This window comes from Mustela putorius, unplaced genomic scaffold (genome assembly GCF_011764305.1).
Source record: "Mustela putorius furo isolate JIRA1106 unplaced genomic scaffold, ASM1176430v1.1 tig00003909_pilon_pilon_pilon, whole genome shotgun sequence".
Classification (NCBI taxonomy): Eukaryota; Metazoa; Chordata; class Mammalia; order Carnivora; family Mustelidae; genus Mustela; species Mustela putorius.
The window spans coordinates 9,516,867-9,530,086 of record NW_025422057.1 but is presented as its reverse complement, the minus strand read 5'-3'; the positions used below and the strand labels follow the sequence as shown (position 1 = coordinate 9,530,086).

At 38.1% G+C, this 13,220-nt stretch overlaps 1 protein-coding gene across 10 annotated transcripts in view; it reads right to left on the bottom strand.

Moving 5' to 3' along the window:
- ATE1 (arginyltransferase 1) overlaps positions 1–13,220 on the bottom strand; it is a 172,991-nt gene that overhangs the window by 92,233 nt on the left and 67,538 nt on the right. For all 10 annotated transcript variants that reach the window (XM_045068890.1, XM_004751794.3, XM_045068891.1 and 7 more), the window contains 2 exons: positions 5,424–5,605; positions 1,416–1,515 (listed from right to left, as the gene is read on the bottom strand). In XM_045068890.1, coding sequence (XP_044924825.1) covers positions 1,416–1,515; positions 5,424–5,605 — 282 coding nt within the window. The remainder of the gene's footprint in view (positions 1–1,415; positions 1,516–5,423; positions 5,606–13,220) is intronic.

The following is a 13,220-nucleotide window of genomic DNA, read 5'->3' as shown; positions in this document are numbered from 1 at the left end:
ATGTACAGACGAAATGGTATTCTGGGTTTGTTCCAGAATAATTCAAAAGATGCCGGAGGTAGGAACGAAGCACGAGGACGACCGCAAACCGCTGCAGCTGCGGGTAATGGGTACAAAGGGGTTTGAATCCACTTTTCAATCTGGTTTATGCTTTTAAAATACCCGTAACTTTTTAAAAAAATGGTAATTTATGCATATGAATATGTTCTTCGAGTTCCACACGCCATGCTCTTGGCTCTGAAACCTTCAATGACTCCCCATGGCATAAATACCTCAGAATAGCTTGCCAGTCCTTCGGAGTCCTTCAGTTTCCCCCTTTTTTATATGACTATGTCACAGGCAAGGTCACCGGCAAATCCTTACTTGTCTGCTCCTTCTCTTTGACCTGTGCTTCCCCATCTGCCTCCTGGACATCAGGCCACTTACCCAAACCATTATCCTGATCTGTTCTCATATAGAATACTCCCAATCCTCACAGGATAACAAGTTTTAAGAAGAAGATTCATGTTTACATCTTTTTGCCTCTTCAGAGCTGAAAGCAGCATTCTAAGTTGAGCAAAAGGTGTTCTGTTCCTGTTTTTAAGGTGGGCAGGATGTGGGGAACCTGCTCCTTTACACTGCTCTGTAGTTTTTACATACAGTAGGCTGCTAATCCTTAGAAAATGTCAAAGAGTTTAATTAAAGACAGTCATAAAAGGTAAAACTTTTTTAAAAGGGAAATTCTGACAAACAGTTAAATCTCACAATAATACAATAAATTACGAAGAGCAGTAAAGGCTGTGGTTCTCACTATAGAAAGCTTCATTTCTGAGGCAGCAAAGTGATTTCCTTAATTAACCCATTTGTTATTCCCTCAAAGCCCAAGTCCTATATGCCCCGAGACAAAAATCGTATTAAGGATTCATTTTCCTTTGATAAAAATCTTATAAACATTTGCATTATTATTACTATTTTTATTACTGAAAATACCTCACTGCTTACACTGAGCTCCAGTTTTTCTGGACTGTGACTGGGTCCAAAGGAAACAAAGCTAAAATGGAAGGGAGGGAGGAAAAAACGGAGGGTGTGGGAAGACTTAGGATGCGCCCAGACAGGAAGACTCCTAGTGGGCGTACTACGCTACCCCATGTAAGCAGGGCCCTACTGAATATTCTAGAAGAGCCTTAATCTCTGTATATTTGGTTTGTTTCTACAGATCAACCTGCAGTAAGCAAATATTAAGTGTCTATGTGTCCAGCACTATTTTAGGCAATGAACAAGCCAGATTTCATGAAAAGTTTAAAACACATTTAAAAATAATTCATTATCTACACTGTAAATATATAAGTGAGTTAAATTAATACGATGAGAAACCATGAAAGCACTAATGTCAACAAACTGCATCTAGAGCAGACACACATGAAAATCAGCTTTACCTTATATTTCATCTTGGGACATGAATGAATGTAGAAACCCATATAATAATAGCTGAGTTGAGATGTTTTCTGATGAAGTTGCCTAGTAAAACCAATTTCTCTGCCAAAAGAAGAATAAAGATGAAGGTACAGTTAAATCTAAGTCCAATACTCAAAGTATATGTAATTTGATGTCAAATATTTGATAAAATCCTAAAAACCAATTGCTAAGCTATTAAGGAACTTCAAGTGTTGAAAGAGAAAAACTTTAGAAAATACTTTTAAGATAGCTTTTACTAAAGACATAAACTCTAAATTATTTGAGCAAATGCATCTAAGTTCACATTTTATACTTTATTGAGCATATTAGTTGATCTGAAATTCAAACAGCATAGAAATAGATCTATTTAATATGTTACACATTATCCCCGTGAGTTCTCAAAAGGCTGTGTTTATCAAGTGAAAAACAGTGCAGCAAGTTTTATAAAACTGAAAAACCAACATGTTTCAGGAAGAATGACTATTATGACCATTAACATGCAAACACCTGCAACTGCATATGATGTATAACTCCTTGCTACATCTAGATGCTACTCTAATATTTATTCTCCCTAAAACTAAAGAGTAGAAAAAACTATGCTATCTCACCACTTTTACTCTTTTTGTTGGCATAGGCAAGGATTGACTGAACAAAGACACTGTCAGCAATGCCCATGCTTGAAGTGGTTTTAATTTGCATCCGGATAAATCTGGGCACAGAACTTCATCTCACTTGCCCACATGAATGACTACTTGTATTTGAGAGTTTTAAGGGAACGTTAGTACATTTCTAAAGTAGGAGAAAAGTTGCTTGTTTCGTTTTTATGTTTCTCGAAGGCTTTCTTTTTCTTTCTTTCCTTCTTTCTTTCCAATGAATGCTTGAAATTCAAGGAGAAATTTTTTAAGTGAATAGTCTGTGCATTTTGCAAGTTCAAATGTAAATCACTGAAGGGCTGTGATCCTACAAATTCATCTGGAAAATAACAGTATTTCTAAATCCAAGCAGACTGAACATTATTAGCCTGTAACAGACTAACTCCCTATTCCTAGAACGAATCCACTTTCAAGGTTCAAAGGGAGGAAGAAAGCACCGATAGGACCACTGCGGGACCACCCACAGCTGACCACCGCACTCCTTCCCTTGGTCTTGCCTTGCCCCTCTGCTCCTCAGTTACCCAGGCCCAACCCTAGAACCTTCCTTAGCTGTTCTTCTCCTCCCACTCTCATGTCCAATCCGTCAACAGGTCCAGCTGGCCCCGTCCCCAAAGTACACCCTGAATTGGACCACTTCTCACTACCTCCACCTCAGCTATTCTGCTCTCAGCCGGCATAATGGCTCCCCTGGATGACTGTAACAGCTTCCCGACTGGCTTTCCAGGTTCCACTCTTGCCCCTCTATAAATCCCATGGAGTGGTCTAAGTCGTTTTTTACAGTATGAATCAGATCAGGTAACCTCCCTTGGCCTTCGAAGTGGGTTGGTATCACACGTAGATAAAAATCGAACCTCCCGACCATGACCTATCAAGCGCAGCTCCCTCAGCCCCTTCTCACCAGCGCCTCCTGCATCTCTGCCCTCCCTGCCCAGCTCCTGTCTATATCCTACCCCCATCCCAGCACGACCACCTCAGATGCTGCACTACCCATACTGCTACCCTTGGATTTTTATTTACACACTTGGGTGCTCTATTTTTTTCCTTGCCTCCTCAAATGTCACCGGTCCAGAGAGGTCTTTCCTGACCACCCTATATAAGAAGGAATCATGCCTACCACTGTGTTTTTATTTTTGTCACAGTATAATGGAGTATTTAAAATTACGTTGGCTTCTAATTTACTGTCTGCTTTGACAAAACTGGAAACCCTTACTCATTTCTATGAAATGTGTCCAGGATACATAGGTTCTTATCAAATAAACATCTATTAAACAAATTAATTTATTTCTAAAATGTATCTTGCTAACAAAACATGCCATGCTCATGATCCCTAATTCAAACATTTTTTTAAACCTACAGACTAGGTTATATAAAAATCTGTATTGATTACAGATTAAAATATAAAAACCATATTCACTGTACAATTGCTTAAGAAATTAAAGAAATGGGGGCGCCTGGGTGGCTCAGTGGGTTAAGTCTCTGCCTTCGGCTCAGGTCATGATCCCAGGTTCCTGGGAACGAGCCCCACATCGGGCTCTCTGCTCTCAGCAGGAGGGAGCCTGCTTCCTCCTCTCTCTCTGCCTGCTTCTCTGCCTACTTGTGATCTCTGCCTGTCAAATTAATTAATTAATTAATTAAAGAAATGGAGGGAAACTAGCTAAACAAATTTCACTGAAATACACTATAATCAATAACAGAACTGGCAATTTATAGCCTATTCTCCCCAATCTTGCTTGGAAATATCAATCTCCTGGCTGCCTTTCCTCTTCTAGAAAACTTAGCAACTCATATTCTCAAGGACACTAAAAGAAAATGACAGGACTATAATGCAGAGGCAATAGTTTTCAGGTTCCCAGGCTCCTCTGCTGCTTCCTCAAAGCTCTCCAGCTCTAGAATTTCAACAGACATACCAAAGCAATAAAAAAACTCTCAGTAATTTTGCTGGGAATTGTATATATACTATCTCAAATGCAGGAGGATTTCAATATCCCTTGGTTTATTGAGATATGAAGTGATATGGCATATACAGGTTGAGATTCACTATGTGGTTATATAAATATTCTCAATATTTACCTGAGAAGTCTAAAAAAATCCAAGGATACACACTGTAAAGTGACAGATATAAAAACAAAACAAGAAGGAAAATGGCAATACTTTCAAAGTGTTCGCTGATTTTTCTTCAAAGAAAAAGTATCTTTTCTGAAATACACATTTCTAAAGTTACAAACTGTAAATGCTTCAATGCGTCAGTTCCAATATCATTGATGTCATAAGTGTCACGAATATTCTTAATTAGTATATACACAAATGCAATTAAATACATAAGAAAAATTATTACAGAGTCCAGTTATAAACACTGTCTAATTGTGAATCTGCTCTAACGTGGCATTAGGAGACATGTCAGGTTGGGGAATTTTTCTTTATATTACAGACCACTGAAACACACAAAAGCAATCATGGGCCACCAGATTTTTTACAAAAATCAAATGGAAATTAAAGAAAAATACCAATTCTTCCACTTTTATAATTCAGAAAAAAGCACATACACAACAAATAAATAATCTCAAAATACATCTTCCCAAGATGTGAGAATGTGACCACTGCACGGAGACTGAAAAACGAGAAAACAATGACACCATGAGAAAGAAAGAGTCTCAAGGTCCCAGACATCAACAGAAAAATACTTTTCAATCCTCCTTTCCTTCTCTACCACATATACATGCAGACAATAAGGAATAAAAATAGAACAAGTATTTTTCAAAGAATAAGGCCCTAATCTTTTTACCATGAGGGTAATGCAAGATATCTCTGCTATGCTGTGTATATTTGCAGTCATGGACATAAGAGAAATAATCTTTTGATGAGATCCACGGAATTAAGTGGACAGTTAGGGCCTTCTAGTCCTGTTCTATATACTTTCTATCATTATATATCTTTCCAAAAGACTCACATCACTTACACGAGATTCATTTAACCTTTAATCATGAAAAAAATATATACAACAATGACAAAAATATGTAAATACTATAATATTTAAGGAACATTAAATTGTTCTTGATAGAGGGGCTTAAATAAAGGCACAAACAAAAAAGCACCCCACAAATACAGTGACTTGTCCTATCCTAGACAAGATGATAACTTAAAAAGCTAGGGAATTACCATCAGACATTGGCCTCAGTTCTAAAAGCGGTATGCTAAACACCACTATATAACAGACTACTATAGCAACAAATATGCACCGTCATATAGGATTTCTGCCGTTACATGATGAACACTAATCAAATGAGGAATTATCTGAAGTTCCACCTGACCCATTACCGCTGTCAAAACTAATCTTACCGTAGTGCGGAGTAGACACCCAAAGACAGGAACGAATAATCAGGATCATAGTACAAATAGACAGACGATACACAGTATGGAAGGATGTCAATCACTCCCACAGCAATGATTCTTCCATCAAGCCAGTACTGCTGGTGAAAGGAACCATAACCACAATCCGGTCCGTGAGGGGGGTTCTCAGCCTGTTGAGAAAGCAGATATACACATGAACAATTTGTTTTTATCTTTATATTAAAAATCTTAATAATTACCTAATATACTTTTATTTTCCTTCACGACTACTAAAATTTCCTGTGTTGCCATCATCCTCTACAGTCACACCCTGTCAAACTTTTTACTTGTATAGACACTGACTGAACAAAAGCATGAGAAAAAGAAATAAGCTTAAGATTTTTTTAACTTGTTTAAAAAATATAACAGTAGGAAATATAAATTTCACAGGATAAATAAATATTAAACTATATTTTTCTGTTCCACATAAAAGTTGGGAAAGAAATGGTGTACGAGTGAAGATGGAGAATATAAAAGGAGCGGGATGGGTGAGAACAGAGCTGCCCGCATGCTGCCAGCCAGGCCTGATCTGTGATGAGCCCACACTGATAAGGCATATGATCCCATTATTTTTTCTAGGTAAGAGTTCCTGCGTAAATACAAAAGGGCTATAAGACTTTCCCTTTCTGGCCTAAAGAAAGTAAAGTTATTTCCTTACCATTATCTTAAAGTAACTATAATCCCAGTGACATTTTTCATTTTAAAATTCAATATGATTTATTTTAAGGTGTATTTATTTACTTTTAGAGAGAGAGAGAAAGAGCATGTGGGGGAGTAGGAGAGGCGCCGAGGGAGAAGGAGACAATCTCAAGCAGACTCCCTGCTGACCATGGAGCCTGATGGGGGAGCTCAATCTCACAACCCAGAGACACTGTGACCCGAGCCAAACCAAGAGTACGATGCTCAACCTGACTGAGCCACCCAGGTGCCCCTTAAATTCAATCTAATTTTAAATATAACTGTTCCTAAATGAAAATCATAAAATAAAAATTATGACACATCATAAAAAAATGCTTTGCTAGAGACTAAATAGGCATGTTAGAGATTAACAATTTAAGTGAACAAATACAACAGAATATGTGTATCATTTTCATACAGCTAAAATCACAGCTAGTATGTATGGACAAAAGTAGATGAGAATGAAGAAAAATGAAATAAGTTGGTCTACTAATATTAAAACCAGAAAAAAAAAAAAACACTACAAGATAGGAAATCTACTGATCAGTATCTCTCAAAACACAGGTATAAAAAACTCTCACCAAAGTATCAGTAAATCAAATCCAAAAATGTATAAAAAGAATTATATATGTAAGGGACAAGTGGGATTTATTCCAGGTACAGAAGGCTGGTTCAACATTAGAAAAATAATTTTTTTAAAAAGGCAATTAATGTATTCTATCATGAAAAGAGGCTAAAGGAAAAATCCTGTATCAATTGACCCAGAAAACACCTCTGACAAAATCTAACATCCATTCATGACTAGAAACAAACTAGGAAGAGAAAGGAATTTCATCAACTTGGTAAAGAACATATACACCAAATCTACAGCTGGCATTATACTTAATGGTGAGAAAATGGATGCTTTCCCAAGAAAATCTAGGAACAAGGCTATGATACCTCTCTTATCACTCCTATTCAACACCATAATGGAAACCCTAGGTAGTATAATAAAAAGGAAATAAAAGGTATAAAGATTGGGAAAGAAAAAAATAAAATTGTCCTTATTCACAGATGACATGATTTATCATGTAGAAAATCCAGAGAATCAGTAATAAAAAATGGAAATAATAAGCAATTATAGCAAGGTCACAGGATACTGAGTCAATAATCTAAAGAAATTTGCTTTACTATTTACTAGCTATATTATACTTATACTTACTATTTACTATTTACTAGCTATAACTAGAATTTGAACTTAACCCAATACCATTTATAAAACCAAAAAAATTACATGTCTAAGTAAAAATCCAACAAAATATGTATAGACTATATATGCAGAAAATTCTGACAGAAGGAATCAAAGAAGAGGTTAGCTAAATTGAAAAATATTATATGCTCATAGATTGGAAGACTCATTCTTCCCAAGCTGGTTCACAGATTTAATATGATCCCAATCCAAATCTCGCACGCTATTTTGTGGATATCAACAAATTTATCTAACATTTATATAAAAAGGCAGAAGACCTAGAATAGCCAACATAAATACAGAAGAACCAAGTTTAAGGTCTGATACTACCTGATATCAAGACTTACAATAAAGTTGGGGCGCCAGAGTGGTACAGTCGGTTAACAGACCAACTTTTGGTGTCTGTCTGCTCAGGTCATGATCTCAGTGTCATGAGACAGAGCCCTGTCCAGGCTGGGCTCTGCACTCAGTGCAGAGTCTGTCTGAGATTCTCTCTCCTTTTTCTTCTCCCTGCCCCTGCTGCTTGTATACTCTTTCTCTCTCTAAAATAAATAAATCTTTAAAAAAAAGACTCACCAATAAAGCAATGAAGCTACAATAGTCAAGACAGGGTGATCCTGGTGAAAAAACAGGTAAGTAGAACAGTGTAACAGAACAGAGAGCACAGAAATAGACCCACATAGGTATGGGTGACTAACCTCTGACAAAGAAGCAAAGACAGTTCAACAGAGAAAGGACAGTCTTTACAACAAATGATGCTGTAATAACTGATACCCAAATGCAAAAAAATCTAAATCTAGACACAGACCTTACGTCTTTCAAAAATATTAGCTCAAAATGCACCATAAGCGTGAATGTAAAATGCAAAACTATAAAACTTCTAGATGATAACACAGGAGAAAATCTAGGTGACCTTGGGTTTTGCAATGAGTTTTCAGAGATGATGCCGGAAGTACAATCCATGAAAGATATAACTGGCAAGATGTCCTTCATTAACATTAAAAACTGCTTTGGAAAACACACTATTAGAAGAATAAAAAGTGAAGCTACTAACTGGAGAAAGCTGCGACACATGTATTGGATAAAGGACTGGTATTCAAGAAAAGAAAGACTCTTAAAATTCAATAGTAAAAAAACCAACAGCCCAGGGGCGCCTGGGTGGCTCAGTGGGTTAAAAAGCCTCTACCTTCGGCTCCGGTCATGATCCCAGGGTCCTGGGATTAAGCCCTGCATCGGGCTCTCTGCTTAGCAGGGAGCCTGCTTCTTCCCTCTCCCTCTCTCTCTCTCTCTCTCTCTGCCTGCCTCTCTGCCAACTTGTGATCTCTATCTGTCAAATAAATAAATAAAATCTTAAAAAAAAAAAAAACCCTTTAAAAAAAAAAACCAACAGCCCGATTAAAAACTGAACAAAGTACCTGAGCAAACACCTCTTCAAAGGAGAGGTACAGGTGGCAAATAAGCATTTGAAAAGATGCTCGACATCATTTGTTAAGGAATGGAAAAGAAAAACAATGAGGAAAAGAAAAACAACTATTGGACTGGCTGAAATCCAAAAACCCGAGTATTAAATACTGGCCAGGATGCAGGACAAAAGGAACCCCCCTTCCCTAATAATGGAATGTCAAATGGTACAGACACTTTGCAGAGGATGGTTTGGGAGTTTCTGACTGAACTAGAGATGGTGTTACCATATAAAACAACAACCACATCTGTGGTATTTATCCAGTTTGTCTGAAAACTCAGATCACACAAAAACCCAAAAGCCTGCATGCAAATGTTCGTAAGAATTTTATTCATAATTACCCAAGCTGAAAGCAAATAAGATATCCTTCAGTAGGTGACAGACAAATCATGGTACAGGGAATACTATTCATCGATCGAAAGAAATGAACTATCAAGTCACAAACACACAAAATGAAGAAACCTTAAGTACATGCTAAGCGAAATAGGACAGTCTGCAAATGCTGCCCACATACATTCCAAATATATCCTGTAAAAGGCAAAACTACAGAGACAGCAAAACGATCGGTGGTGGCCATGAGTGCACAGGGTGAGCAGCTGAAGCACAGGGACTCACAGGGTGACACTGTTCTCTCTGATTCTGTCCTGGTGGACATGTGACATCATGCTCGTAGCAAAATTCAGAACTGTATGACCCAAAGAGTGAGCCCTGATGGATGCAAACCAAAGAAAATCATTTAGGAGGTGAAGGGATCCCAGGAAGGAACAGAAACATGACAAGAGACTCTAACTGTATCACCAATGGAAGCAGTGGCTCTTTACATTCACATTCATGTTCATGTTCATTACAAATGTCTGCAAGGGGCTGGGAGGGGAAAGGCGCTGGCCTCAGTAACCTTTGGGTCCAGAACAATGAGGGCAAAAGTAAATCTGCCATAAGCACTGTATTCTGCCTGATAAAGCTGTTTTACATGAGACTAGGGGTTAACAATTGATACATTGATAACACTGATACACGTGTACTATAAACGGATGGAGGTTTCTCACTATTGGGAGTGGGAATTTACAGATAAGTGAATAAAGTCCACAGGGTAATAGATTAGAATTGGGGACAGGAGTCCCCCCTATATTAAGCTAAACTGTTTAGGGATGCCTGGGTACCTCAGCTGGTTAAATGCTTTCAGTCATGATCCCAGGGTCCTGATATCCCAGGGTCATGGGATCAAGTCCCACATCGGGCTCTCTGCTCAGCCGGGAACCTGCTTCTCCCTCTGACTCTGCCTGCTGCTCTACCTACTTTTGCTCTCTCTCTCTCTGTCAAATAAATAAACAAAATCTTAAAAGAAACCGTTTATTAGCCTAATATAGAGGAGATGGTTTCATACAGAAATATGTATAGGCGTGTATATATCAAAGATATGTTCATACAATAATAGTACGCATATATTATTTCTTTACTCAGTCAGATGAGAAGGCCTAAGGAAATGACACCTTAGTAGCAACAAGCACGCACCCAGATCTTGGCTTCCCCATTCTGTAGTAAAAGAACAAGTCTTTTTGGGAAATGGCTGATTCTAGGTCTGGGACAGGAAATAATATAAGCCTGGCTCATCTTTTGAATGATTTCTTTATTTCAGAGACAGAGCAAGCAAGCAAGTGGGAGGAAGGGCAGGGGGAGAGAGAGAGAGAATCCCAAACAGACTCCACACTGAGCAGAGGCTGACATAGGGCCCAATTCTAGGACCCTGAGATCACGACACAAGTCGAAACCAAGAGCTAGACAGTCAACCAACTGAGCCACCCAGGCACCCTAAGCCTAGGTCATCTTGTAGTGTCATAAAGTAAGAAAGCACTTGAAAAACAAAAAGAACACACTGATGGAGTTCTATGAAAGGGACAAAGGGGACAACTCAAAGAGCTCCCAATGGCCAAAGCTCGAACAATTTGAGCAACAAAATAAGGTAGGATTAGATTACAATCCAAAGTATAAAAAATATCCATGAGTCCATACTAATGTATATGACTGAAAAAATTAGGGAATGAGGGAGAAAGACAAATTTCCCATGCAGAAGAATTCCAAAGAGTTTATATAAATACTGCGCCCTAAAGGTGAGGGAGCGTAACTCCCTCCTGCAGTATGGGCTGCACACAGGAATTCCCTTCCACGGAGTGCAAGTACGGGAAGAGGTTTAGGAGAGAGACTGCACAGGTGACCAAGGTTAACAACAGCAAGTGGGTTCCAGCAGTAACAGTGATTTCTAAAACTTCCACAGTTATAGTTAAAATATTGTCTGGGCAATAAATATATCTTTAAACTTTTAAGAACATCCACCAACAATAATAATGTTATTATTATTATTTGTCAAACCCCAGTTCTAGCATTCACTGTCACATATCCCTTTGCTCTTTAAAAAGCCATGATTATCTCCCTAGAAATGGATATAGTTTGAGGAGTAGAACTGGCAACAAACAGAAGCAAAAAAAAAAAAGGAAAGGATATTCGTCTGTTAAAACTACAATACCTGAACTGACTCCAATACTCTAAATTCTTAATGGCCTTGAAGTTGAATCACCTGTCTCAGAAGTCAGACTACTCCAAATATGTACACAAATTCCTATATATCACTCAATTTTATGAAAATCATCTTTTAGATATTAGCAAACTCTGAGGCTCATAGGAATGAAGCTCCTGTCTTTAAAAAGATGAGGCAGGAGAGCAACCCGGCAGTGACGAGGAACCAGAGACAAGCTGTAGTTTATGCTACAGAAGGCGGGGAGCCGGCTAATGTCAGGAAGCCTCCAAGGTAAAAACTAACTGGACAACTTTGAAATGAATTGAAATTCTTGCATAATTTCAGTTTAGCATCATTCTAGGACTCATTAAATCTAATGCGTGCATTCATTCACTAGAAATGTACTTATGAAACACACAGTATGACTTCATAAGCATTATCTCAATAAGTAAATGACCAAAAGTTTATGTTAACCCTAAATATGACTCAGCCCTGCTTGTTGAACAAGCTTGAAAACTTTTTTCCAAATTGCAACTACCTTCTTGGTGTCCAACTTTAATAATTTCATTCATTCCCTGGACCTTCCATTTAAAAACCTGCTTTCACTTACTTTACTTGTTTGTCCTCCTGTGAGTCCAGAGTCACAGCCAATGCGACCTCCCACCACTACTCCCATCTCTCGATGCATGTGGTAGTCAAGGATCTTCTCCATCTGCAGAACTCTATTTGGCCTTATAAATTACTGAGGAAAGAATGGGTCCTTCAACTATGTATTCTGACCCCCACAACATCACAGATGAGGAAACAAGAAACCCAGGAGTCAGTTCAGCAATACAATCAATGATTATTAAATCATGAAGTTGTATACTGACATACAAACTAGCCTCCCAGCCCCTAGGTCAATGCTAGTTTTATGCAATCCTAAGAAGATCCGCCAATCAAACACATTTAAACATCTTTACTTTCCAAATATCCCTAGGATATCCAAGTCAGCAGGTAAGGCAACACGAAAAACAAAGTTTTTCAATTGCATGGTTTCCAACAACTTTCTTAAAACTTGTTTTACTGTATTCCTTTTCTTTCCAACATGTTTTCTGACAATTAAAAAATGAATGATTTCCTTTAATCTCTTGTGGGAGCTTCACTGACCCAATTTTAAAAATCAGATTTAAAAAGTGGAAAACAATTTAAGTGAAGGCAGAGAAGAAGCTATTTTCCAAAAGGTACATCTGGTTGCTTCAGCACTACTGATTAATAATGATTTGCGGTTCTCAGTTTGGCAAATCAATTAATACTTCCAAGTTTTTCAACAGGTACGTGGCAGCTGTGGGAAACGGGTTGAAGGTGAAGCTGAATTACTGATCGCCTTGGCCCTCCGTGAAGAGATGGAGCAGCCAGAACCCCCAGATCACTCCCTTCTGGCTGGGAAATGTGGAAAAAATTCAGTGCCTACCATGTTTCCAATATCATAAACTGAACTGATTTCACCAACATGCTTCATATTTGTGAACACACACACATCTGTTGAATCAGTATTACCCTTCCACCTGACATAAAACTGCCATAACAGGCTTTCCCTCAAATAAGATCCCTTAGGTCAAATTATTTAACACTAAAACATGGGAAGAATACAGAAATTTGAGGGACAGAGCGAAGGTGGTAAAAAGAGAAAAAAAAAGTAAGTCGGTCTGTGAAATCAGAAATCAGCAGAACTCCTGGTTATGTCTCTCTAGTCACTGAACAACATCCTTGACATCCAGACCCACTGAACTTTCTCATGCCACAACCTGCTGGTTTTTATGAGCAGCAACTAGAGATCACATTTTTTACAAATGTGTGTATCTTCAGTTAACACAGATTTGTCAC